The 23,994-nt window shown below is 42.4% G+C and overlaps 2 protein-coding genes and 1 long non-coding RNA gene across 4 annotated transcripts in view; 1 reads left to right on the top strand and 2 right to left on the bottom strand.

Annotated features, from left to right (window-relative positions):
• The window catches only part of NFKB1 (nuclear factor of kappa light polypeptide gene enhancer in B-cells 1), a 48,156-nt gene extending 35,753 nt beyond the window's left edge, over window positions 1-12,403 (top strand). The window contains exons 15-23 of the mRNA XM_009327039.1: window positions 2,098-2,212; window positions 4,335-4,536; window positions 5,742-5,911; window positions 6,756-6,858; window positions 7,766-7,890; window positions 8,966-9,032; window positions 9,366-9,538; window positions 9,674-9,851; window positions 11,518-12,403. Coding sequence (XP_009325314.1) covers window positions 2,098-2,212; window positions 4,335-4,536; window positions 5,742-5,911; window positions 6,756-6,858; window positions 7,766-7,890; window positions 8,966-9,032; window positions 9,366-9,538; window positions 9,674-9,851; window positions 11,518-11,705 — 1,321 coding nt within the window. The 3' untranslated portion in view covers window positions 11,706-12,403. The remainder of the gene's footprint in view (window positions 1-2,097; window positions 2,213-4,334; window positions 4,537-5,741; window positions 5,912-6,755; window positions 6,859-7,765; window positions 7,891-8,965; window positions 9,033-9,365; window positions 9,539-9,673; window positions 9,852-11,517) is intronic.
• On the bottom strand, window positions 9,750-16,141 carry LOC103919519. 2 transcript variants are annotated; one of them, XR_663747.1, is made up of 4 exons: window positions 15,729-16,141; window positions 12,909-13,007; window positions 9,981-10,037; window positions 9,750-9,831 (listed from the first exon to the last, which is right to left on the bottom strand). It is a non-coding gene; the product is annotated as an uncharacterized LOC103919519 (long non-coding RNA). The 2 variants fall into 2 exon arrangements; XR_663748.1 differs by lacking the exon at window positions 15,729-16,141 and adding an exon at window positions 14,113-14,211.
• A 6,014-nt stretch (window positions 16,142-22,155) lies between these two features.
• MANBA (mannosidase, beta A, lysosomal) overlaps window positions 22,156-23,994 on the bottom strand; it is a 56,177-nt gene continuing 54,338 nt past the window's right edge. The window contains exon 17 of the mRNA XM_009327040.1: window positions 22,156-22,575. Coding sequence (XP_009325315.1) covers window positions 22,351-22,575 — 225 coding nt within the window. The 3' untranslated portion in view covers window positions 22,156-22,350. The remainder of the gene's footprint in view (window positions 22,576-23,994) is intronic.

Below are 23,994 nucleotides of genomic sequence, written 5' to 3' on the forward strand. Positions count from 1 at the left end.
TGTGAAGGGGGGGGGGGGGGGGAAGCAGGGGGTAGAGGAGTATTGAGCAAGTAGGACCTGCATTTAAATATCGATAAGGTACCCCTCAGATTTGGACTTGCAGGACATTTCAACAAAGTCAAAATACTTTTCAGAATTATGGTAAATAGTTGTTTTCTTCCTGGATCAAGAAGTACCTGCAAGTATGTGAGGCTCAAGCTCACGTTGCCTTTCTCCTAGACTGTGAGCATGTAATACATCTAAATTACTCTGCAGCTTTTTAACAAAACAAAGTTTTGGTGACTGTCTTCCAGCTCTCTCGCAGGAGCTGTTTAAAAAAAAAAAAAAAGTCAAAATTCGTAAATCAATTTCTCTAATTTTCATTTTAATCATTAAAATTATATGGCAAAAATGGTACCATTTTTGCTTAAGCCTTTAAAGAAATGTTGCTGTCAACAATTTTGCTCACCTTTCTTTCATCACAGTAGTATGTAGGGAATGAAAATACCTTTAGTGGGACCTGTGTTGTATTTTGCGGCTTTGAGACAAAATATGTTAATCTGTGATTAGTGTATATTTACAGTGGGCACTCAGTAACACCGGCTGTTACTGCATTCATACCAGTACCACCACTCTCCAGAAGCCTGATGGTATTACAGCGCTCTGCCTCCACGCGGTGCTGAAATGCTTTTTTTGATGTAGGACTGTTTAAGAAATGGAATTGCCTGCCCTTTCATGGTCTAGTCAGCATGTCTTTACAGCATCACATGTAGTGGCAGGGTAAAAGTAAAATACTTGCTACAGGAAAGAGAACTAAAGGCAGTAGAAGAGCAAATGTGTTTCTGAAGTAAGATTTGGAAATACAATGTCAGCATGATAGAGCGTAAGAAGCAGCATCTACCAGAGAGCAGAGGAACATCTCTTTTACGGTAGCGGTGGGACTGTGTGAACAGCACGGGAGAGTTGAAGGAGGGAAGGTGCCGTGGTACTGCCTACGGCAGTGTCCAGAACCAATAAAACAGGCCCTTCAAGGATGAGTTTGGTTTAGAAATGATAATTTTTTCCCTTTTTAAAATAACTTCTGGTTTTGAGTGCTCTCAGTCTCAATTTCAAGATGACTCTGTGCCCTGAATGGCAAAGAACTTCTTTTTATTTTTCTGATGAAAGCGTAGATCTGAGTATATCCAGGTATTTCTGGAGCAGCATAACAAACACACCACATGTCCCACATAGATATTGTCTGTCAGCAGCAATATGCTAAAAGATGAGCCCAGAAGTTGGCCAGCATCTGTTAAGGGAGAGCTTGGCAAGATAGGTTTCAAAACAAAGGGCGTGACTTTGAAATGAAGTCGCAAGGGAACGAGACAAATCGAGCTCTGTTGGAGAGGGGTGATGGGATTCACAACCTGTTTTTTTCCTGGTGTCTTTTTGCAAGTGCGGCCGCTCTGGCTGGTGCTGAAGGGCCTGGCTCTGGAGAAGAGCACGGGAAAGGCCGTTGCATTAACCCGGCAGGAGTGGTGAAGTATCTTGCTCTGCAGAGCCCCAAAACAGGTTTTTCCTTTGGCATGACGTCTCTGGCCACTGCTGCAGATCCTATGGCTGTTAGTCACCAGGCCCGAGTCCTCAGTCATTTTTCTGTTTGAAAATGAAGAAAAGAAAAACCCACAGATCTGGGGAAACCCCCAAGGGAAAATCTGCTTTGGTGGCGGAGAGGCCTGTGGAAACTCTGGAGGAAGGTTTTGACAGTAAGAGGTGTTCATGTGCTGCGTAATTCAAAACATGAAAAAAACAAAACAGCAAAGAATCTGGGGATTTCAAACAAATTCTGAAACGACTCTCTCGTGATACGAAGTTTGTATTTATTAGACTATTAGTCTAATAAAGCCATCCCGAGTCTGTTTTTATGATTGAAGGGTTAAACACAGTTATCTTCTGACTAGCTTTTTTTAACGTTGGGATTCATTTTAGGTGCTGGTATTTAGTGCTGAAACCATGACCTCTAATAGTCAAGTGTTTATATCAGTTAGAATTCAATCAGATCTACAGCAAAACCTTAAAATTTTTCTAATACATTTGAAAATAATGTGAATTTGTTAATCTGGTTTTTGTTTGTTTCAGTGTCCTTCATTTAGCAATCATCCACCTTCATACTGAGCTGGTGAAAAACCTCTTGGAAGTGATACCTGATTTGAATTATAATGACATCATTAACATGAGAAACGACCTTTATCAGGTATGCTCTTGTGGTGGTATAAGTGTTGTTGATTGTTCAGCCAGCAAAAAAGAAATTGCACAACTTACCATCTGTCTTATTTTTCTTCTATTCGTTGGAAGGAGCCCAGATCAGACTGTAATGCAAACAAGTTTAGAAACACAATGACATACTGTGAGATGGTGGAGGAGCAAGAGCGTGTTCTTACTGTTTTAGTTCATAACTCCCCTTGACGTTAACAGAACGTCTCCGTGGGTTAATCGTAGAACAGGCCAAAAATACGAAATACTTCAGTTCATGTCTTCATTATCTGGCTTCTCTGTTATTAAACCAGTGGTATGGATTACAGCGTGCCAACTCTGGGCTCTTTTGACCTTTCTAACCTAGGATAACTCAGGAGCGTGAGTCAGTTGCTGCGTCACCAGTTATCTGTAGGCATGTGGAAGCTGTAACAAACTATGCCCTTCCTATAGCCCAGATGGTATTTGTGCCCATGACGTGAACACCGAAATTTCCCTTTCATTTCTAGATTCACGTTATAGCAAAACAAAACAAAAAAAAAAACCCGAAAACCATCCCCATGTCACTTACTTAGTAGGAAAAGAATCCTTAACTGCCAGGCACAATTCTGTCTCCTCAGTTTCATCTATGACGGAGTCTGAGGTTTTTGTATTATAACTCAGACGGGCTTTAAAAAGAGCTGTGGAAACCTGCCTGGAAAAGAATCTCTTTTCAACTGTGCCCACCATTTGGTTGTCCCAAAGGTAACCAGCTGGACGTCACACGGCAGCACTCTGACATTCGTGTCATTCCTTTTGCTGTGAACAGTAAAGGCAGGACTTTATTCTACACAGATAGTCCCAGAGGGTCTATTATTTTGACTTTTTTGTTCTTTTTCGCGTTTCATTTTTATGCTCCTATAAAGCAAGTCTGAAATGTGGAGGCTGATGAAAGCAAGCAGAGAATTCTGAATTGAATTCTGTGCCCTCTGTTTAACAGGAAGCAAAGCTGTGCTCGGTACAAGAAATAAATCTCTAACTACCCAGGACCTCTACAGCTATTCCTACCTTCTCCTGAAACCTTAAGCCAGTGGTGGGAGGGACTGTAGGCTTGGGCTAGAATTTTCCTTCTGTATAGGTATTCTGAAAGCTGAATCGTACATGTACCTATAGATTCAATAATTAATTGCAAATATGTTGATAAATGTATTGACAAACACAAGCTTATTGTACAGAGCTGGAATTAGTCTCTTCTTTTATAGTCCTCTGTTAATATAAGGATAATGATATGGAGGTGGAATCTTGTGCAATTTTTAGATTATTTTAGTGTTGGAAATATGACTTCCCAACCGTACTGGAATGCCTTACTGTTTAAATACATACGTTTCTGAGTGTGTTCCACATGATGCTGTTCGCTGGCAAGACTGTCAAGAATGCAGTATACAGTTGACCTTTGGACATACTGGAAACCTCTCGGGCTGAGAGCCTCTCGGTGCTGCAGGTGTCTGCACAAAAATGGAGAACGTGCAAACAGAATCGGCTAGCTAGGCACAGGCTGCGTAAACGCACAGCTGTTCTGCACTTTGACAAATGCACAGAACAGCAAGATTTTCTTCTTTCCTGCGCAGGGTCATTTTGGGCGATAAGGAAATCCTAAGCCCCATGGCTGCAAACCCCCTGTTCAGGAGCAAAATTGGAGCGTGGTTCAGTGCCAAAGGCAGATTTGAGCAGGCCCTGGAAAGTGCGGGCGCTCCCTCTGTGGCATGAACTTGGCTACGGGGCAGCTGGAAGCAGGGTTACAGTGTCTGGGGGGCACAGGGATTATCTCATTTCCCGAGTCCCTTGCACCGCAACACTCAAATAGCCAGGTCAGTGCCCTGGCTTGTAAGAGTAGGCAACATCTTTGTTCCTTCCAAAGTCCAACTGCTGACACTGGCAAGGCAGCTTTTATTTCCAGTAAGTAGAAACCCTGTTTGTAGTATGCGGTAAAAAAAAAAGTACACATATGCAAGCTTTTAATTTCTGTTAGCTTTGAAGTGGAGTAACGTCTTCTCACACTAGGAGCTTTTATGGGTTTAAGAGATTTCTGTAGAAATGATGTAGCTGTTGCTTGTCTTCTCATGGCTTGCTTCTGTCACTTCTAGACCCCCTTGCACCTGGCAGTAATCACAAAGCAGGCAGAGGTGGTAGAAGACTTGCTGAAGGCTGGAGCAGATGTCAGCCTTCTGGATCGCCATGGTAATTCTGTCTTACATTTAGCTGCTACTGAAGGAGACGACAAGATTTTGAGTCTGCTCCTCAAGCATAAGAAGATATCTCCGATGGTCGACCTTTCCAACGGTGAAGGTATGGAAAGATATAATGGCTGTATTTTACACTTACGTACTGGACAAGCACACCTCAATTCCTGCCAACGCAGTGGGTTTACACAGGTAGCTACAGACCTTGGAAATAGCACCTTTCCCCATTTTGCGCATGCTCTCCTTGGCTTTTACATGCCTGCAGTCACAGATGAGAGAACACAGATGTGTAGGTTTTCTGGTTATACAGAACATAAAGACTGGTAATGGCCACGTGACACAGTATGGATTTGAATTTTTGTTACTGCATATTCTTTTTAATCTCACAAAACTTCAAGTGCTGTGTTCCTCCTGAGACACCTTATGCAACCAGTTTTTAAAAAAAAAAAAAAATCCCCCCAGCAGAAAATATTTCCTCCTCCAGTGAATGAAATCCCCTCAAAAATAATTTCTTGACCAATGTCAAGTTTCATATCTGGTACTTTATCCCCATACAGAACTAGAGCCTATAAAAATAATGGCAAAGACACAATTCTCCCATTTTTCAGTGGCGCAGGTCATTTGAATTTAGTACTCCTGCTCTAGTAGATTGTAAACTGTCTGACCTAAAAATGTCGTCATGGGAATCAAAAAACTGTGTTAAGTTCCTCAAGAGAGGTTTTTTTGTTTGGTTGGTTTGGGGTTGTTTCTTTGCTTGCTTGTTTTTTAAATTCAAGGCTTTATTATTCTCTTTTTGAGCTGGTGCAGGTAATCTTGAGGCGATAGGGCAGCGTGACCTTACAGGAGGATGATACTAAAAATACCAATTATTCCCCAGAATGTTTCTAGAAGCGGTGCTCAGTAGCAGATGGGGCCAGTGCAGGGTACCTATTTGTTTAGTACCAAGATGCAGATTTTCTTGTTAAGGCTACTCTCCTTTGAGGCAGAGAGATGCTTTAGGTGAGCTCTTTAGTTCCTGCCTTCTTTTCCACCTTGTAATTTGCTGATTCTCCCCCCTCCCCCCCCATGCATGGCTTTGATTTGCCATCAGTAACACAACTAGTTCCAACTTACGCACAAAGAACATTTTTATTAACACCGTCTTTTAGTGTATAAGCAGGCAAAATAAATCACTTGTGCTCAGGTAGCTACAGTAACTCTCGCTCATTTTACAATTCTCACAGATGGCGGCCACTTCAAAACTCATTACTCTGACATTGCCGTATTTTTCAAATATTAATGCACATGATGGATGGGGTTTGTTTTGTTTAGGTCTCAGTGCAATTCACATGGTGGTGATGGCAAATAGTATGTCCTGCCTCAAACAGCTGATTGCTGCTGGAGTTAATGTCAATGCTCAGGAGCAAAAATCTGGACGAACTGCATTGCATTTAGCTGTTGAACACGAGAACATCCCTTTGGCAGGCTGCCTTTTGCTTGAGGTAAGGGCAGAATTTCTTTCTCCCAGGACTTTTCACTGACACACTTAAAAACTCCTGAAAATCCGTAAGTGCTTCAGAGGAACAGAAGGAAGGGGTTTTTCCTGTTTATTGACTTGATTACTTAAGTCGGTATAATGGCAGAATTATTGCTAATGTTATCTGTTATTACTTGGTCAGCGCTGGAACCTTTTGCCCAAGTTGAGGAATTTACAGTTTGTGACCCTGACCTGACTGCATATGCCGTGTTTAATTTGCACTGAGTAATCCCAGCAGCCAATGAAACTACCCGTGAACAAATTAATCGCTTCATCTTTGTCAAGTGGAATGTGTATACAGATGTGCATAGAGAGATAGTTGTGTATATCTATAAATATTTGTCTCATCTCTTTAACTCCTCGATCCTAGCGTGCACAATTCTACACACCCACAGCTGGCTGCGGTAGCCCTCCTCGCTATCTGTGTACGGGCGCGCCACCAGCCTACCTGCTCTCCTGAAGAGCAGCAGGAAGGCAGACTTCCCGTGCACACCAGTTCAGACGCCAAAGGCCACGGCCGATCAGACGGCAGAACTATTAGGTGGAATGCAAAGTGGCTGTTATCCGCCTGACCTATTTGGGTTTAGACGCCGTGCCTCCTGCTGTAACACTGGAGCACACAACCACCCTCTGCTCCGGCAGGCAGTTACTTTCCAATTCCTTCTTTTCAGACCACGACTATTTTTCTGCAAACGGGCGTGGAATGGTGCTTATTTGCACAGTAGCACTGTTTATGCAGACATGAGCCTCTGCAGCTGTATTGTATAGAGAAGTAGCACTTTACTTTTTGTCGTTCAATAAAAACTTAGGGGGATGCAGATGTGGACAGCACTACGTATGATGGGACAACTCCTCTTCACATAGCAGCTGGAAGGGGCTCTACAAAATTGGCAGCAGTTCTCAAAGCAGCAGGTATGAAAATAGATGTTTGCTGGAGAGCTTTCTTTCACAGTGGCAATTCAGGTTAGAAGGCTGCAAGCAGAACAGAATGTGCCAGTGAGCTCGTTTAATGAGCAGAAGAAATCGGATGTTAAAAGCACGAAGGTTTGTTTTTCCTCGGGAAAGGCCTGCTTTCAGGTGCTGTGCTACTCTGTAGCACCATCTAATGGCTAAAAAAAGCAAATTATGTCCTTATTTTAAGGAAAAAATCTCTTGTGCGGCTCTTGGAAGTTTTTTGAGTGTTTCTTTTGTAGTTTTTTATAGCTGAAGAAGCAGAGACCTCATTACATAGCTGGGATAAGTGTTGGACTGCTTCAAAAACAAAAAATAGGTCACTGAAACGTGAGCTTCTTAGTGTCTCCTATTTCATATCACTGTGGAAGAGTTAGTTTTGAATATTTATTGGAACATTTCGTCAATTGTATTTAGACCCTTAATACCTGATTTTTCTCCTTTGAAACAGAAATCCAAGCCTCCCGTTGCTCTGGCTGTGTGCTTGGTCTTTTAATAATACCCACACTTTCTCTGACACTATAAAAAGCAGTACCGCACCATTGCTTCATCACACACGTGCTACGCTCTGTGTGAGCCAAGAATGGGACTGGAAGTCAGTTTGTATAATCATAGCCCTTTCTTTGGGCCCTAACACTCTGCTTGTCGCTTTTTCCCCTCTTTATAGTGGAGAGTAGCATTATACAGGGATGTGACAGCATTTAACTTTAGTTGATAAAGTTTATTTGCTGACAATGTAAAATGTAATTTAGCTTGAGTAGCTAAGTAGCACCTTTGCCTTTCAGAACTTAGAATACATATGTTAAATATTGTTGAAAAGCAACTTGAAGCCTTTTCTTAGGAATTTTTTTGCACACTTGTTTGCCAGGTGCAAATCCTCATGTAGAGAACTTTGAGCCATTGTTTGATCTAGATGATGTGAAAGATGATGAAGATGACGATGAAGGAATTGTGCCTGGAACGACACCACTGGATATGGCAGCCAACTCTGAGGTACGTGGCCTGGTTTTTTAATAATAAATGATAGTTCAGCTCTCTCAGCCAACTCCTTTCACTGCATCCACAGTTATTTCAGTGGTGACAAGCTACTACTTGCCATCAAAAATTAAACTAATTCAGCCACAAAAAACCCCAATGAAATAGCTTAACAGACTACTGCTACTGAACAGGAATGACCAGACACTTCTTGAAATAGCTGCGCTACAGTTCTCAATACAGAAAAGTATTTAGCTGGTTGGGCAGCTTGTGTTTGTTTGAATATGGGCCTTCAGAGCGAGACACTCTCTAGTGGGTTTCTTTGCCACATGTTCTTCAGAATTGCCAACTTACTTTGTGCATAAGGAGAAGAGTGATTAACCACTGAAAGAGTGGTTAAACATTGGAACGGGCTGCCCAGGGAAGTGGTGGAGTCCCCATCCCTGGAGGTATTTAAAAGACGGGTAGATGAGGCGCTTAGGGACATGGTTTAGTGGGCATGGTGTTGTTGGGTTGACAGTTGGACTCGATGGTCTTGGAGGTCTCTTCCAACCTTTATGATTCTATGAAAATACACTTTCATGTCCTACCCAAACAGCAATTAGGCCACAGGGTCCGTGCTTTAGTAGCTGAGTACGTGCAGTTGGTTTGGTGCGAGCATAAGGTATAAGCAGTCAGCATCTCTAATCACCGCTCCCCAGCTCCACTCTAATCACTCGCTGGGGAGCGGTACTAGCCTTAGGTGAAAACCTAACCTGGGCTTTGTTTTAAATTCCTAGTTGCAGACAGGCAATAACTCCTCACTTAGCCACTGCTACTGCCACTTATTTATTGCAAAGACGACTTCTTCCGTATCCTGAAAACAGTTGCCAGATGACATAGCTAAAGGGCAAGGGAGATTAACTTCTCAAGGTTTCTCCCTCAAGCTTTGCACAGGTCTTCTACAGTACCTTTAGTCATACTGATCCTGGGACAGAAAAAATTGCCCGTTTACAGATGGAATTAGGGCTTTATAGAATGCTACTGAGACTTGTCAAGATAATGGATGCTAACCAGGTTTCTGCTAAATATTGACTTTAATGTATTCTCTTAGGTGTATGACATATTAAATGGCAAACCCTATGAGTCAGCAGTGGTTTCGGAGGACTTACTGACACAAGGTAACATCTATAAAGAAGACCAGACAATACCCCTCTAGTAATTGAGTCTGAAAGTATACTTGCAGAAGACATTGCCCTGCAATAGCTTGTAACTGAAACGGGGAGGGAGAAGAGGTACCCTCCCACCCACTCATTCTCAGAATGAGCATGATTCTGTTAAGAGGTGGGTCACAAGGACACAAAGGAGTACACTTTCAATATTACAGCAATACATGAGTAAACACTGGGATTGATGGACACTAAAATACTCTTTAATTTGGCTTTGTTTCTGCTTAGAAATGAACTGGTGCACGATTTATAGAAGTAAAACTAACAGACTTCTCTGTTCCCCAGGACGTTTGAGAGAGCTGAACGAAAGTTCCAAAATGCAGCTTTACAAACTATTGGAAGTGCCCGATCCAAACAAAAACTGGTCCACTCTAGCACAAAAACTGGGTCTTGGCATACTTAATAATGCCTTCAGGTTGAGCCCTTCCCCATCGAAAACTCTGCTAGATAACTATGAGGTAATGTGGCTGTAACAACTTCTAAAGAACACACAGACATGTAGAGAACGTTGTCCTCCTGCACGGTGAGACGGCGCAGACCTTTGGTTCTAGTTAGCCTGGATGATGGTGAGCATCTGGTATCTTCTCTCTCAGGTTTCTGGTGGTACAGTTCAAGAGTTGATCGCTGCTTTGAGACAGATGGATCACACCGAAGCCATTGAAATCATTCAGAAAGCACTATCCATCTCACAAAGCCTGTCTCACCAGGAGGACAATACAACAAAAGCTCTTCCGTCATCATCACCACCCACCTTTGCAAATGGAGAGACAGGTAAAATTGACAGGAAAACATCAAGAGTTTTATTTAAAACACTTTTCCAATTCTCCTCCCCGCCCCTCCCTCCCCTTGGACTGCTGAGAGCTGGCATAGTTTCTTACACACAATGCCCGAGACGCTTACCTGTTTCAGAAATATTTTACTGCAGCAGGACTTTCTCATTGTAGACATTTGCTAGGCCTAGAAGAGAGGGAACAGTGGACCATTTGAATCGGTAGCCCTGCATTACAGTATTGATTATACCGGCTCCCTTTTCTGAACCCAGACATCTGCCACTTACTGATGGTAACTCCTTGGATGTACTGGGGATAAGTTTCAAAAGATAAACTAGGGAATGATGTCCCAGGCCTGTACAAGTGCCATTACCTTTTGACTCCCCCCCACCCCATATCTGGATAAACAAAAAGTGTTTTGGGTTCATAAACTAACTTCTCAGTAAGACTTTGGTATTAAATTTCTCCTTCCACAATGTGTGGCATTCCGAAATGGCCCAGTGTTCTGTAGGCAGAGAAATCGGGAATGGTTTAGGTTACAGGGGACCTCGAGCAGGGCCAATATAACATTACATGAGGCTGCCTGTGTCACGTCCAGTTGAGCGTGGAGCATCTTCAGCAATGGAGGTCCTACGGTGGTTTTGGGCAGGGGGTTCTACTAACAGAAAAACAGATTGTGAGAAGGCAGTAAGTCATCAGGGACGTTCAGTCACTGCCTGGTCCTGTTAAGTAACAAAAAGCCTTTGCTTCTTCTTGATGCTCTGTTCCAACACCAGCAGTGCTGCCAGCACCCTAATGTGGAAATATATACCCTATGTGAAAATACTGTAGATATTTCTGGAAAGAAAAAAGAAACACAGTAACTCCATCCTGGTCTAACATTGCCGGTTTACTCTCTATAGAAAATTGTTTGTTCAGTCATGGAACGAACCTTCACACCTATTCAAAAATGTGCCGGTACACATATTGCCTCTTTAGATTAATCTTGAAGGGTAAGAGGGGTTCTGCTGCTTTGCAACAGGAATGGACTGCATCATGTCGTTTATTTTAAGCTAGTTGTTCAGAAAAATAATACTGAACTCTAATATGCTGACCACTGTTCTAGTCACGCTGAGCCCACATCATACCTTCAACTCAGATACAGTTCTCTTGTAGTCAGGCACTTCTTTTGTGGATCTGGCACAGACGACAGCTGCTGCTGACTTCTTCACATTTCAGGCTCACTTTCTAGATGAAAATTGTTCAAGTGTCTGTCTCAAAAAGAAATCTGTAAGTGAGGTAACACGAGGAGGTTTTAGGGGCCTCATCCTGGAGCTGTATACTTGCACAGAGTCTGGGAATCTGAGAACCAGAGAGCCTTGTGCCCTGCTACTACCACATTCAGGCCGAGTCCTGACTAGTGCAGTGTTAGTGCTAGCAGAGCACCAGGCTTCTCATCCCACCCAAGCTCCAACTGCCCTTGATCTCTGCTAGCAGTGCATCAGACTGCATGCTTTGGTCAGCTGAAAACATTCAGCATAGCTTTTGCTATAATAATATCTAAAGTTAGAGTTATTTTCCTATAGAGGAGCTTTAACCTATCAGTTTGCATTCCTTAGGCTTTTCGGAAAGCAACATTACTGAATCAACACAAACGATAATATATTTCCCTTTTCTCTCTCCCTCAGGCGAGCTTTATAATAGCAAATTTCAAGACAACGAAAGCATGTGTGACAGCGGTGTGGAGACCTCCTTCCGCAAACTGAGCTTTACTTATTCAGACTCTATGAACAGCAAGTCATCAGTAACACTTAGCAAAATGACCCTGGGCTATGGACATGAAAGTTCGGTGCAAAGCAATTATATAGCCAACTAGTAATATTCGATTAGCAATATGCAGTTACAGGAACAAACGTGACGTAAAATTACATCGGTGTCATCCTGGCCAGAGGGAAGTGAATTCACAACCGAAAGGGCGCTGGAGGAACCACACACGAACCTGAACCAACGGCAACTTCAGCGTGTGACTCCTAGCTGTTGCTTCCTTCCTCAAGTACATTTAATTTTATTCATTTACAAGCCATATACAATAACCAGGGCTCTGCTGCCGCATTAATACACAGGACTGGACACTGTGAATGACTGACTGAGCGTTTCTGGTTTGCGAGAATTTTCTTTTATAGATGAAAGTCACTCCTTGTTAATGCATAATACCGACTCACTTAATAAAAAGAAGTAAGGCATACAGAGCAATCAAAGGATAGAGTTTCTAGCTGCTCTCTTCATAATTTTTGCAGCACAGTTGCATGAAAAAAGCTCATAAAATAGCTGGCAAAGAAAAATAATGACTTTAATCACAACAATGACAACTCGGAGAGAAGAGAGAATCGTAAAAAAAAGAATCTTTTATATTTCAAATAGTGTATTTAAAGTTTAACTTTGGTGCCTCTTATTCGAAAAATTTTTCAAGTTTGGCATTTTCCTATTTGTAAATAGTTTTTTTAATATCTGTTCCTTTAAAAAAGTGTGCTTTTTAAATGCTTATTTTTATTTTACTTTTATAATAAAAACCCAAAATGAAGTCTCTTGTCTACCCTTGCTGTAATTTTTACGTATCTTTTTCAAGTAGAATTATTGAAGGTTTATCACTTCAGTTTTAGACATCCATACAAAACTATGCTGATGTCCAGATACTAAAATAAGGGTTGCAAGCCACCCATCTTAAAGCTTAAGTATCTTATATGGTGGGAGACCAGGAGCATCAGCTACTGCCGAGCAGCTGTGCTTTGTCTGTGCTTTGGAACTAAAGCCTCTGACTCATGGTCTCTTTTAGTTCTCATAATTATGGCAGCAGAGAATCATTTACACTGAAACCAACTATTTAGCGTTTCAGCAAAACTCTGATGAGACAGTTGTTCTTTAGGCTATCTAGAAACTCCTCTAATAAATGTGTTCTGAGCAGTATTTCTTCTTGTTGCACGTTAATCTGAGATGGTGAGTGTAACCGTTACAGATATTGGCCCTCCTAAGAATACAGATAGCGGGTTTCATGATGAAAACGCAATGAGCGGCATCATACCATTGTCACCCACTTGTAGCCAGTTTTCTTTGCACAAAGATGGAGATTGACAGTGGTGTTCTTGGTTCAGCTCAGTCTTCAGTAACCTGGGTGTCACTCCTGAGGAAATGAATTAAGATAAACCTTGAGAATTGTTACGTTTAGAGCAGTATTTGCTGTAATGAATTAAACCCCGAGTAAGGAAAAAAAACTTGTGAAATAATTTTATATCCAGCTGAATTACTGAGTAGGTTAATTACTTCCAGAAAAACAAGAGGCATAATAGTAAAAATACCGTTCTTTCTTTCAGTTATTGTATGTATAACCTACATATGCAGTGTCAAAGGTGTATGGATTTTTGTTCCGTTAATGCACTTGTCCAGTGTTCTCTTTGCATTCCAGCTGTAACAGAAACAAGGCAAAGGTTCTCATATTCTGGGGGTGGAGGAGCTTTTTGAGCCCTAGCAGAGCTGCTGTCGGAGTCAAACGCACCTTCTGCTGCCACAGAGTTTCCAGCACGGTTCAGGGGGCTGGCAGAGACTTTTTTTAATTGAGGTTTCTACAGTCCTGCAGGTCACCAGGGCATCGTGGCTGCTGATTCACACCTTTTAGCCTTATTTCTGACCAGCTCTGCTTTTAAACCACCAGAAGACACCTGGGTCTGTATTTCCTTAAGCACTTCATGACCAAATGCTGCATAATAGCTATTCATCAGGTTAGTGATCCTGCAAGGAACAGCAGGACAACTCCCCTAGGCCCTGTGTATTCAAGTACTTTAAATGGCAGTCTGGCAGCATCTTTCCTTGCAGCATCTCAGTTCCAGTCTATTTAACAAAAGAGGCTTTGGTCCTCCCCCCTCACTTTCTTTAGAAATAGAAAAATATTAAAAGTATTCTCACTAATTCAAACAGGAACATTAAATTTTTACAGTTGAGTCACATAATAAGACAACTTTTCCCATCTGCATTAACCCTTAGTATCGTAAGTATGTGTGTTGCAGGCATGCCACACAGTTTGTAAGGACTAGGCGAGAGTAGGAGTGTGTGTAGCTAGCTAGTGTAGGACACACTACAGGAAGTGGCGCAACATCTCGTAGGAGACATTTGTGTCGTCTTCTGTAGTTCTCATTTGGCAGGGCAACCCTGCTGGAGAGCCTAGTGTTTACCTCAAGCAGCTCAATTAAAAGAAAATGCTAAAACACACAGCTTTACTCTTTCTGCTTTACCTTTTTTCTTATTAGTAAGTGGTCATCCCATACAGGGCACGCTCATTCTTGTACTGATGGCACCTGGGAGAAGGCCAGGCTCCTTGCAGGTATGAGGATGAAGGCAGTATACAGAGGAGCCAGGCTTAGCAAGAGAAAGCGTAAGCGATGCAGACAAGTCTTAACAGAAACATTTAAAGCAGATGTATTCTTCGTAACAGGTAACTGTCAAGATATATTTATGATGTGCGTCATCATGGTATCTGCTCACCTCGGACACAGACTTATCCTCACACCTTGCCCAGAAAGGAAGTGCCATTCCTATTTCACAAGTGTGATTGATGGAATAAACTAAAAAATAGTCCTGCAGGAACCCAGGAATTCGCTGCCCAAGAGCTCCTGTCTACACCTGGCTTATAGAGAGAAACCTCTCTCACTTAACTGCTAAGAAGAGGGTAGTAATGGTGTACCTCAGTCCTACGTTTTCATTCAGCACAGTAAGTTAGCATGCAGACCTCACTGCGCCGGCCATTGTCCCCATTCTGTTCCATATTACCTCTAAGGAAACAACACTGAGAAGGGTATTACTAAGTAAGTTCTCAAAAGTCAGGAATAAGTTGGGGTTGTTTTTTTTTAAGACACATGCGTGAACAGCAAGAACGGAGTTTCTGGAGTTAAATTTTTTTCCATTAGAAGTTTTAGGAAAACTTCCCCAGCAATCTGTCATGCTCTTACTCAGAGCAGGGCATCTCTGCACTGCGGCTGGGTGAACAGGAGTACTGACTAGGCCCGTGCCACAGTGGGCTCTTCTAATGCACTGCATCATACTGTAGGAAGCCTGGTGCGTATTTCCATTAGCAATTAAAGCACTGAGGCTGGAGGTATGATCAAAAAGCACCAACCAACAACCTCAAACATCCTTAAAAGCTGATTTCATGGGTTTGTCCTTCTGAGTGCTCTGTCGCTTTGACAGTGACCACACAGATTTATCTGGAAACACTTGCAATGTTCAAATGGGTCAATATTAAAATAAGGAAGGTTATCTAATTAAGCTTTTTTTTCCCCGGAATGTAGAGAGCTGTAACCTTTGGGCATCCTCAGTCAAGTTTAGTATTAAATTTTTAATTAATTACAGTGAGGATCAAAATCTGAAATAATGCTAAACTTAATCTGCACTTGCAGTAATTGGAACTTGCTACATTATTTTGCTACTGTGCTGCAGTAATAAATGCCAGAAACTTACGGAATGCAGCAAAAGTAAGTTGTGATAAGAGAACACTACAGACCTTCTCTACGTTTGATGTAAAAAGGATTATTCAGAAAGTTAAACTGCCTTTGATTTTAGATTGTCTGTCACAGTTTCTGGTGTCATCTTGGGATGTATTTACAAACTAGGAAGTCGGCGTGATAGTGGGAAGTTCTAGGCAGCATTCTGAGATTTTTGTGGACTGCAGGAAGGATAAGAATCTTACCTGCACATGGTGGTGTATGAAGCATCTTTTCTCCCTTTTCTGGGCAAGTGAAATGCTGTTTTCCTGTGTTTAAGGAAAAAGATTAACTCTCCCTGCTCCCTCCAACTAAGTGACAGGAATGGTGGTGCCCATTTGTTAGCTCAGGGTGCAATGGTCGATACTTACCCACCATTCACAGCTTTCGGCTCTTCTGGAGCACACAATCTTCTCTTACAATAGAGCAGTTCTGGAGTAACTGTCAAAGGCAGAGTACAAACTTTTGCTGCCTTCAAAAGATGCCTACAGCTATAAGCAAAAGACAGCACAAGTTAATTACCTAGGAGTTGCTTTTCTGTATTCAGGGTTATGAAGCAGTCTGATGCCCCGCTTAGAGTTAGGCTGTAGTATATACATTATTCAAAGCCTGTAGAGGTTTCCCCGTGGACTCATTTAGAAGCAACTGCTATAGAAATTTTTCAGCCATCCATTTACCCCTTGCTATTTTCACATTACAGAAGAGCACTAGCAGATCCGTGGACTTCATTACACACTGCAAGGGAAAACACTTGCAACTGACTTAACATCAGTTAACCTGTGGCCTGCAGCAGCACTTGCCAACATTCTAGTTGAGTCAGCACACACACGCGCTCACGTGAATGCGCAGAGTACTACCATGCCCTCTGGGCTAGCTAATACAACGATGTTTACCAGAAAGACGGGAGCATGACTAATGCCTCACTTCTTTCAGATGTGCAATCACCTCAGTATCTTTGTCTTCAGCATCCCAGGCAAGAAACTCTGCATTTGGCTACAGTACAAACCAAAATCTGTGGCCAGAGCACTTCCAGATGGGTAGCAGATGGCTAGATGCACAAACCACATCACTGTCCTAAACACTGGGCCTGCTTCTTCATGGAAGCTCCTCTGCTATCCTCAGCTCCTCACCAGTGATCAGGCTGGGCAACCCAACTACAGCTTCCTACCACTACCACGGAACGACTCTTAACAAGAGATCAAGCTTTCCACTCTTTCTTTCACAAGAAACCACCTGAGGGCTGGCTCACGCCATCGCTCCTTTACAGTTGTTGGGAAAGTGAGCTGAAGCTTAAATCCTGGTATATCACATGCTAGTTGGTAAGACAGAATCACGGGGCCAGCATGCCAGAGTATGATGATCCAGCTTATTTACAACGGGCAAAGGAGGACTGCAACAACATAAGAAGAGAGAGAAGCTGCAGTGCTGGCAAAAGCCTGGCGATCACAATGTTTGCAAAGAGGTATCAGAGGCCAGCCTTTAAGGTTTGATTTTTCACCACCATGAAAAAGGATTGAAATGTTCAGCTCCTGCATCTGACAACAGCATGCTTCCCCACCAGGCCACCAGCTTGACAGACCACGCTCATTCTTATTTAGAGCTCCTGTTCTGGTTTACCCAACTCCCCACTGGACCATAGAGCCTGGCTGGATCCACAGGCCAGTGGTTCTAATACACAAGGGTAACATCACTTCTACCACAGCCATTTCCCTCGACAGAGTCAACCAGGTCCCCCTCCCCCCCCCAGCACAATGTAAAAAAGCTACTCGAAGAAAGAGCAATTCTGAACCACTTTGCACTCACAGAAATCTCAAGATCAACTTCCAAAAGCAGACCCCCAAGAACAGGTCCTGGCAAGCACCCAGACTCACCACCTTCCTCCTGACTAGTCCTCAGGGTGGTGGTTCCCTTCATGCTGCAGCATGTTTCCTTTGCTGTAGTGGCCTAGACCAAAGACACCTCTATTTTGGCTACGATGCACGCTAATAATCAAAACAGACATTTACAGGTCTTTACTAACTGACTCTACTTCCTACAGTAAGATGGCCTTTCCTCAACGTTGGCAGGGACAAAACCAAGTAATTTTAAGGTTCTGTATTTTTCACTTAAGTTTTGTTTTTCCACCCTAATTAAACTAAATTGGGGCTTTCATTTTGCTGTCTTGTAACATCTGACTGGAAAGCAGAGTTATGTAAACCCAATTCTTTGACTGGAACATGTCCTTAAACATTCAAACCGCAAGTTCCTGGGTGACTCAACTTACCCCTCAGAGGGTACGAAAGAAAACTGCAATTCTGACAACGTAAAGGCTGGCTTGTAACCTACAAAACCGAACTGTCCTTTACCAAGAAGAAACTCACTGGCCTGTTCCTCTGCACCTGACATTGCTACAGGTCACTGAAGTGGTCTCTGCTACACATCTCCGAAACCAAAACGGGACTAATAGAAGTACAAGTACTGAAGACAGACATGCCTCTGAGGCAGAAAAATTGTCCAGGCCCCAAGGTATGCAAACAGCAGGTAACAACAAAGACTGACAAAGAGCTATGAACGCTTACTTAGAGGGGAACTTTAGATACATTGACATGCTTCTTTCCTGGAAAAGATGTAGAAGAACTTGGAAAGCTTCCAAGGAAGTGCTCCAGTAAACCGGAGCAAAATAAGTCTTCCTTGTGTGGCAGAAAGTACCAACAAAGAGGTGCCCTCTAAAGCTCAAAATGGTCTCTGCAGGTCCTGAACGGGTTCAGAGCCAAATCTCTGCCAGAGACCAGTTTTAGGACAACGAATTAGCCAATGCCATACAGCTTTCTTCCAAAATCTGCTCTCAAGTTCTGTTCTGGAAGGGCATTTGTCATGGCTCCTGCTGAGGGGAACTCTGACTGCTGCTTTTGCCATCTGTGGAGAACAGCCCAGAGGGAGCCTGGAAGCAAACAAAGGCCATCAGCACAAGCAAACCCACTGATCCCTTGAACAAAGCATTGCAAGGCTGCACCCTGAAAGAATATTGATGAGGCCATTCCCCTCTACTGTTGCCACCAATAACTTAATGACACTGAGGACAAGCACCATGACACTTACCAAATGCTCTTCCTAATGCTCCTGCTGCTGATCCCTAACCCATCAGATACAACTGGCAATACAGGTGCTGCTGAGTAGCTGCAACAACACTCAGATGGCTACAGATGGATGTGTCGATCAGAGTGATGGATGCTCTGAAGATCTCTGTGCCGTTGCATTCCTATCTTTGCCCTGATCTGAGACAAAGGCAGAACAATGTAACCAAGTATAGCACAGTATGCAACAGCAAAAATACCAAGGGGAAATGGTTAACCAAGGTACATGTTATAGCCACTGCTGCAAGGGGGAGAGAAGAAAATAGCATCTATAAATACATACCTACTACAACACCAGGAAACCAAAAGAACATATTAAGGATATTAAGACAATAATGGAAGTGAACCTCCCCCATTAAATTCTGTTTTGAGCTCAAGCATTTGCCTTAAGCAATTGCTAATCTTTCATAACAGCACCTAGTGCTGAATTAAAGCTTTCCAGTGAGAAATAATGGACCCGCTCTTTAGGGAGCTTCTGACCTTCAAAAATAACAATAATTAAAAATTTGAACCTTTTTATGCCAATCTGGTAACTGCATAAGGCAACAGAAAAAAACCATTTTATAAAAAGAATGCTCTTCTGTGTAACAGTGCTGGTAGGCATTAGTTGCATAGCCACTTCGTCAATTATTGATCATGTACCACATCATTTCTTTCATGCTTTTGCCTAAAATTTGTGACATGCTAAACAAGGTCACAGTTATCCAAATTCATGGTTTATGGCTTCTAGCAATGCAAAAGCTCTTTTCTACATCTCTGAAACGTCAGTCATATTCTGAGATGCACTAAGAACAGATAGTCCTCTTGATTGTCTTTGAAACAAGTAATTCTGTCAAAGTTTTATTTATTTAACTCTATTAAGTGCCATTTTGAAATTCTATCTAGATGTTGCTGGAAGAAACATTTCTATATCAATGTAAGAGAAAGACATCAACCAACCTGCCCTTTTCCTAATACACTGCAGCAATATTTATTAATCATATTTATTCCATATTTTCTCCACATTTTTTCATCCTTACCTTATATTGACTCTGTTGCTGCTTTGATTCCACTTTTATTCCAGGACACTGAAAAAACTGGAGGATTTTTCTTGTACTGTTGGCCCAGGATGCCTCTCAGATAACTTCCAAATTCCTTTATCAATGTCTGCATTTTCTAACTGTTAAGTTTTATTCATGACTGTCATTTTCCCTATTTATTTTATATAACCTATAAACGTTGGCACATACACATTGTGATTGCTTTCATGTTTTCTTTCAACTATGACAAGTTTTGAATCAGAAAAGCCCTCCTATGCAACTGCAGTTAGTTGTTTTGGTGACCTAATAAAGCATTTGTAAGCAACTTCCATTTACCATTTCCCTTTCATCTCTAAGTTTTTCCTCTTGCTCAGGAGTATGTCAGTTTTGGTTAAGACCCTATTGAAAAAGCACCAAAGATCGCCAAGCATCCGTCAACGCGCTTATCTCTCTGCCCATTAAAACTGTGATCACTGCAAGAAAACAACCCCCAGTTCCAAGTTCTCTAACTGACGAATGGAAGATGCAGCCGCTCTCCCCACTCATGCTCCAGACCCACAGCACCACCAGCAAGCATCACCCACGTGGTGCTTTTACTGTGAAGGTGGACATCATCAGTAGAGCTTGGTCAAACACCTTGAACTGTAAAGTGCTGATTCTGCTAGGTGCTTTGCAAGAAAATTAATACTTGCTTGGACTCTGAGAGGATCCTTGTGGAACCCCAGCAAGATCCCAGGTGCATTTCAAACTACATCTGACAGACAAGGCCAGTGTTTAGCAACCTGCCCATGGCACAGCTCGGTGCCCTGGATTTCCTGACAGCCAAACAGGCTTTCAGCTACACAGGCTACAGCAGCCCCCCATGCTGAAGCAAGCTTATTTTCTTTGTATCAAATGCCAAAGTGAGATGACATTTCTATGGGAAACCTAAACGTTTTAAAAACAACTTACTCGGAAACAGAATAGCAGGTGATGCACCATTACTTTGTACAGACTAAGGAGTTCAATGTGTCACCAGATCTAATAATGAGTCAACAGTGTCTTCTATGCAGAACCCACACACAAAGAAGCAAAATTAAGATGTTGAGGTTTTCCCTTGTTGATGTCTGTATTTTAAAAGGTAGCGCGTGTGCACAGACACACACACACAAAAAACCCAACCCAAACAGAATTATGACATAATTTGCTTGATAAACAAAGCTAAGCCAACTCCTCCTCTGGAAGGAGAGTAAGATCAGCGTGGAGCACAGGGCCAGTCACGGGGAATGCCAGGAGATAACAGAATGGCTGCGCAGCAATGTCTGAGTGAGAACAGCAGCCCCCGCACTATGCAACTACTAGAGAAAAAGCAGTCACTTGTAACTCTGTGGTCCTCTCACATGACCATTTCTTCTCTGTACTGCCCCTTTTCTCTTTGCACCTTTGGTCAACTCTTTGCCCCGTTCCTTTTCCCACAGCTAGGCATATCTCGTACTATGCCACATTATGCAGGATCCCATGCAGCAGCAAAGGGTTTGTGACTACACCTGCAGCCCTCTGGGAAGAGACAAACCTAGATGCAGAGCTCTCAAGGTTATTGCTCAATGTTGAACAAGAAGAGAGAAGAAAACAAGTCTCGTACTCAATTCCCCTTTCAGAAGGGGGAACAGATCTCCCTGATGTCTGACTAGACAGCCCAGGCTTCATGCCTATTTGGAAGCCTACCTTGCAGGAGGCAGGCAGGACCCCTGATGGAGTGACAGCCTGTCCTGGTTTCAGCAGGGATAGAGTTAATTTCCTTCCTAGTAGCTGGTACAGTGCTGTGCTTTGGATTTAGGATGGGAACAAAATTGATAAGGCACCGATGTTTTAGTTGTTGCTAGGTAGTGCTTACACTGGCCAAGGACTTTCTAGTTTTCCATGCTCTACCGACTGAGAAGGCTGGAGGTGCACAGGAAGCTGGGAGGGGGCACAGCCAAACTGGCCAAAGGGACATTCCATACCATGTGACGTCATGCTCAGTACATAAACTGGGGGAAGCTGGCGGGGGGGCCACTGCTCGGGGACTGGCTGGGCATCGGTCGGCAGGTGGTGAGCAATTGTACTGTGCATCACTTGCTTTGTGTATTATTACTATTATCATATTATTATCATTATCATTTTATTTCAATTATTAAACTGTTTTTATCTCAACCCACAAGTTTTTCTCACTTGTGCTTTTCCAATTCTCTCCCCCATCCCATCGCGGGGGGGGAGTGAGCAAGCGGCTGCATGGTGCTTAGTTGCCAACTGAGGTTAAACCACGACACAGCCATAGATCTGAAAGGGTAGGACTAGCGCTTTCCCGATTTGGCTGTAGATAGATCAAACCACTCCAAGTGGGGGCATACCTGTGGAGGTGGTCCCAGCTTCACTCCCTGCCCTTCCTCCTTGCCCCCAGCATACCTTGCTGTTATCCTAAGATGAATTCCCATTTACGGCATAGTGAAACTGGAAAAAATATGGATTTTTACAACCATACTCTGGAGGCGCACATTTCTGTTGCCTCTTAGTTAGGATGAATTCACAACCCAGTAATTCATCTCATGTGAATTGGAGAGCTCAGACTAGCTCTCTTGCACCAACTCACCGCTCCCATTTTATACATGGGATATATTTTCCCGTTACCTGAGAAAGCCTTACTTTCAATGCACCACATATATTATACGCAAGCTTTGCTGTTGGTATCTTTACATTGAACCAGCAGTTAAAATTCACACGACAGGAATAAACAGTATGTTCTCCAGTCAGTTCAAATTGTACGTCACTTCAACTTTAGTCAAATTCTTCTAATTTTTTCCTCTTCCTGTTTCACTCCTTATCTAGAAGGAAACGAAGTATCCTCAGACAACGTCCACCAGAGAGGTCAGGGTTAGTGACTTTTCTAGTTCTTCAACACTGGTAGGTTCCCAAGGATAAAACATGACGACTTTCTTCTTTTCGGTCATGAGGAAACCATTATCACTAAATCTGCCTTTTATATTCCCTACATCCAGAGAAACAAAAGGAGCAATTGCAGTGGTCTGAAGAACAAATACATAAATGTCATCTCGTTGGGATACAGAGGCCTGGAAGAGAGATAAATAAATAAATGAAAATACACATGTTAAATAAGAACCCAGTTACACCCAAACTGGGTAAGACCTGCGTGTCAGCAAAACAGACTGAACAACCACATTTGATCAAAATTACTATTCTTTCATGGAAGCCTCTTCTGGAACGAAAGGTCAAACCAACAGGATTCATATGGAAGAATCATGCAAAACTGCAAATGTTGTTATAGCCTTCCTACAGAATACTACAGATTGTGGAAAAATGCCATGAAGTGTTATCACTCTAACATCTTCTTATGAAAATAACCAAATAAATGGTAATCTGACTTGTACCTAGTACTGGTATCCTGTACTTACTGCAGTGAAAGAGATTTGTCCTTCCACCAACACACTTCACTCAACCTATAAATGCACAGCTACTGAAGTAGCTGGCCTTTCCGATTACATCGGTAACAGAAATACACAGAAGCAAAAGATGGTAAAAAATCACAGTAACGCAGGAGGTCACCTCATCTTAATGGAACATGGCAGTTAAGTCCTTACACTACATTTAGAAGGCAGCTATGTTGTGAAATATCAGGACAAGGTATGATGTTTTATATTAAGTTCTATCAGTGGTTAATCTCAGAGAGGCTTAAGAGCACAACCAGGATGCATTTTGATGCAGCGCTCCCCATTCACCATCATGAAAAATGCTACATCATTTTCAAATACCAATTAACTATATATAAAAAGCAGACAAATTATGTTAAGTGCAGAAATCACATCCCGCTTACAAGAAAAACAACACTACTCATTTTTAAGAAAAAGCACACATCCTTTACATTTTGTGTTTTCTGAAGAAACACTAAAGTCTTCATGTTTTTAAAAGCAATGCTATGAAGAGTAGCGCTTGGATTAGCAATGTATTTGAAAGTCTAGTTAGTTTATTAGCAACTACATATAGAAGCACCACCTTCTCACAAAACATAATAATTTTTTAAATCACAGCTGTATACTTTCTTAAAATAACCACTTTGCATTTCTCCTTGCTAGCTATCCTTATTAGTACTGCAGAGACAACACAGCCATGGGAAAAAGGAGTGAAATTTCCCAACGATGCTCCAGTTGCAGAGCTTTTATTATTGATGATGTCATCCACAAAAAAACCCAGCATGACTCAGACTCCAGATTGTGCCACCAGCTGAAAAAAATAAAAACAGGCCGATTTCTTTCCTTTGTATACTCAGGAGGCAGGCCATGGTGCCATGAAAGAGATAAGGGGAAAATCTGGCCCATTTTCTTTTTGTAAAGCAATTGTGCTGGTCCAGATTCAAAGAGATTAAAGACCTCTATTCCCCCCTTGTTTAGTTTAGCTCTAAAGAGCAAAGCTGCAGTTTGGTAGCCAAATGTGAGAACACACAGGGTGCCATCCTGCCAATCTGCTGATTAAGA

This window comes from Pygoscelis adeliae, unplaced genomic scaffold, assembly GCF_000699105.1.
Source record: "Pygoscelis adeliae isolate BGI_AS28 unplaced genomic scaffold, ASM69910v1 Scaffold87, whole genome shotgun sequence".
Taxonomy (NCBI): domain Eukaryota; kingdom Metazoa; phylum Chordata; class Aves; order Sphenisciformes; family Spheniscidae; genus Pygoscelis; species Pygoscelis adeliae.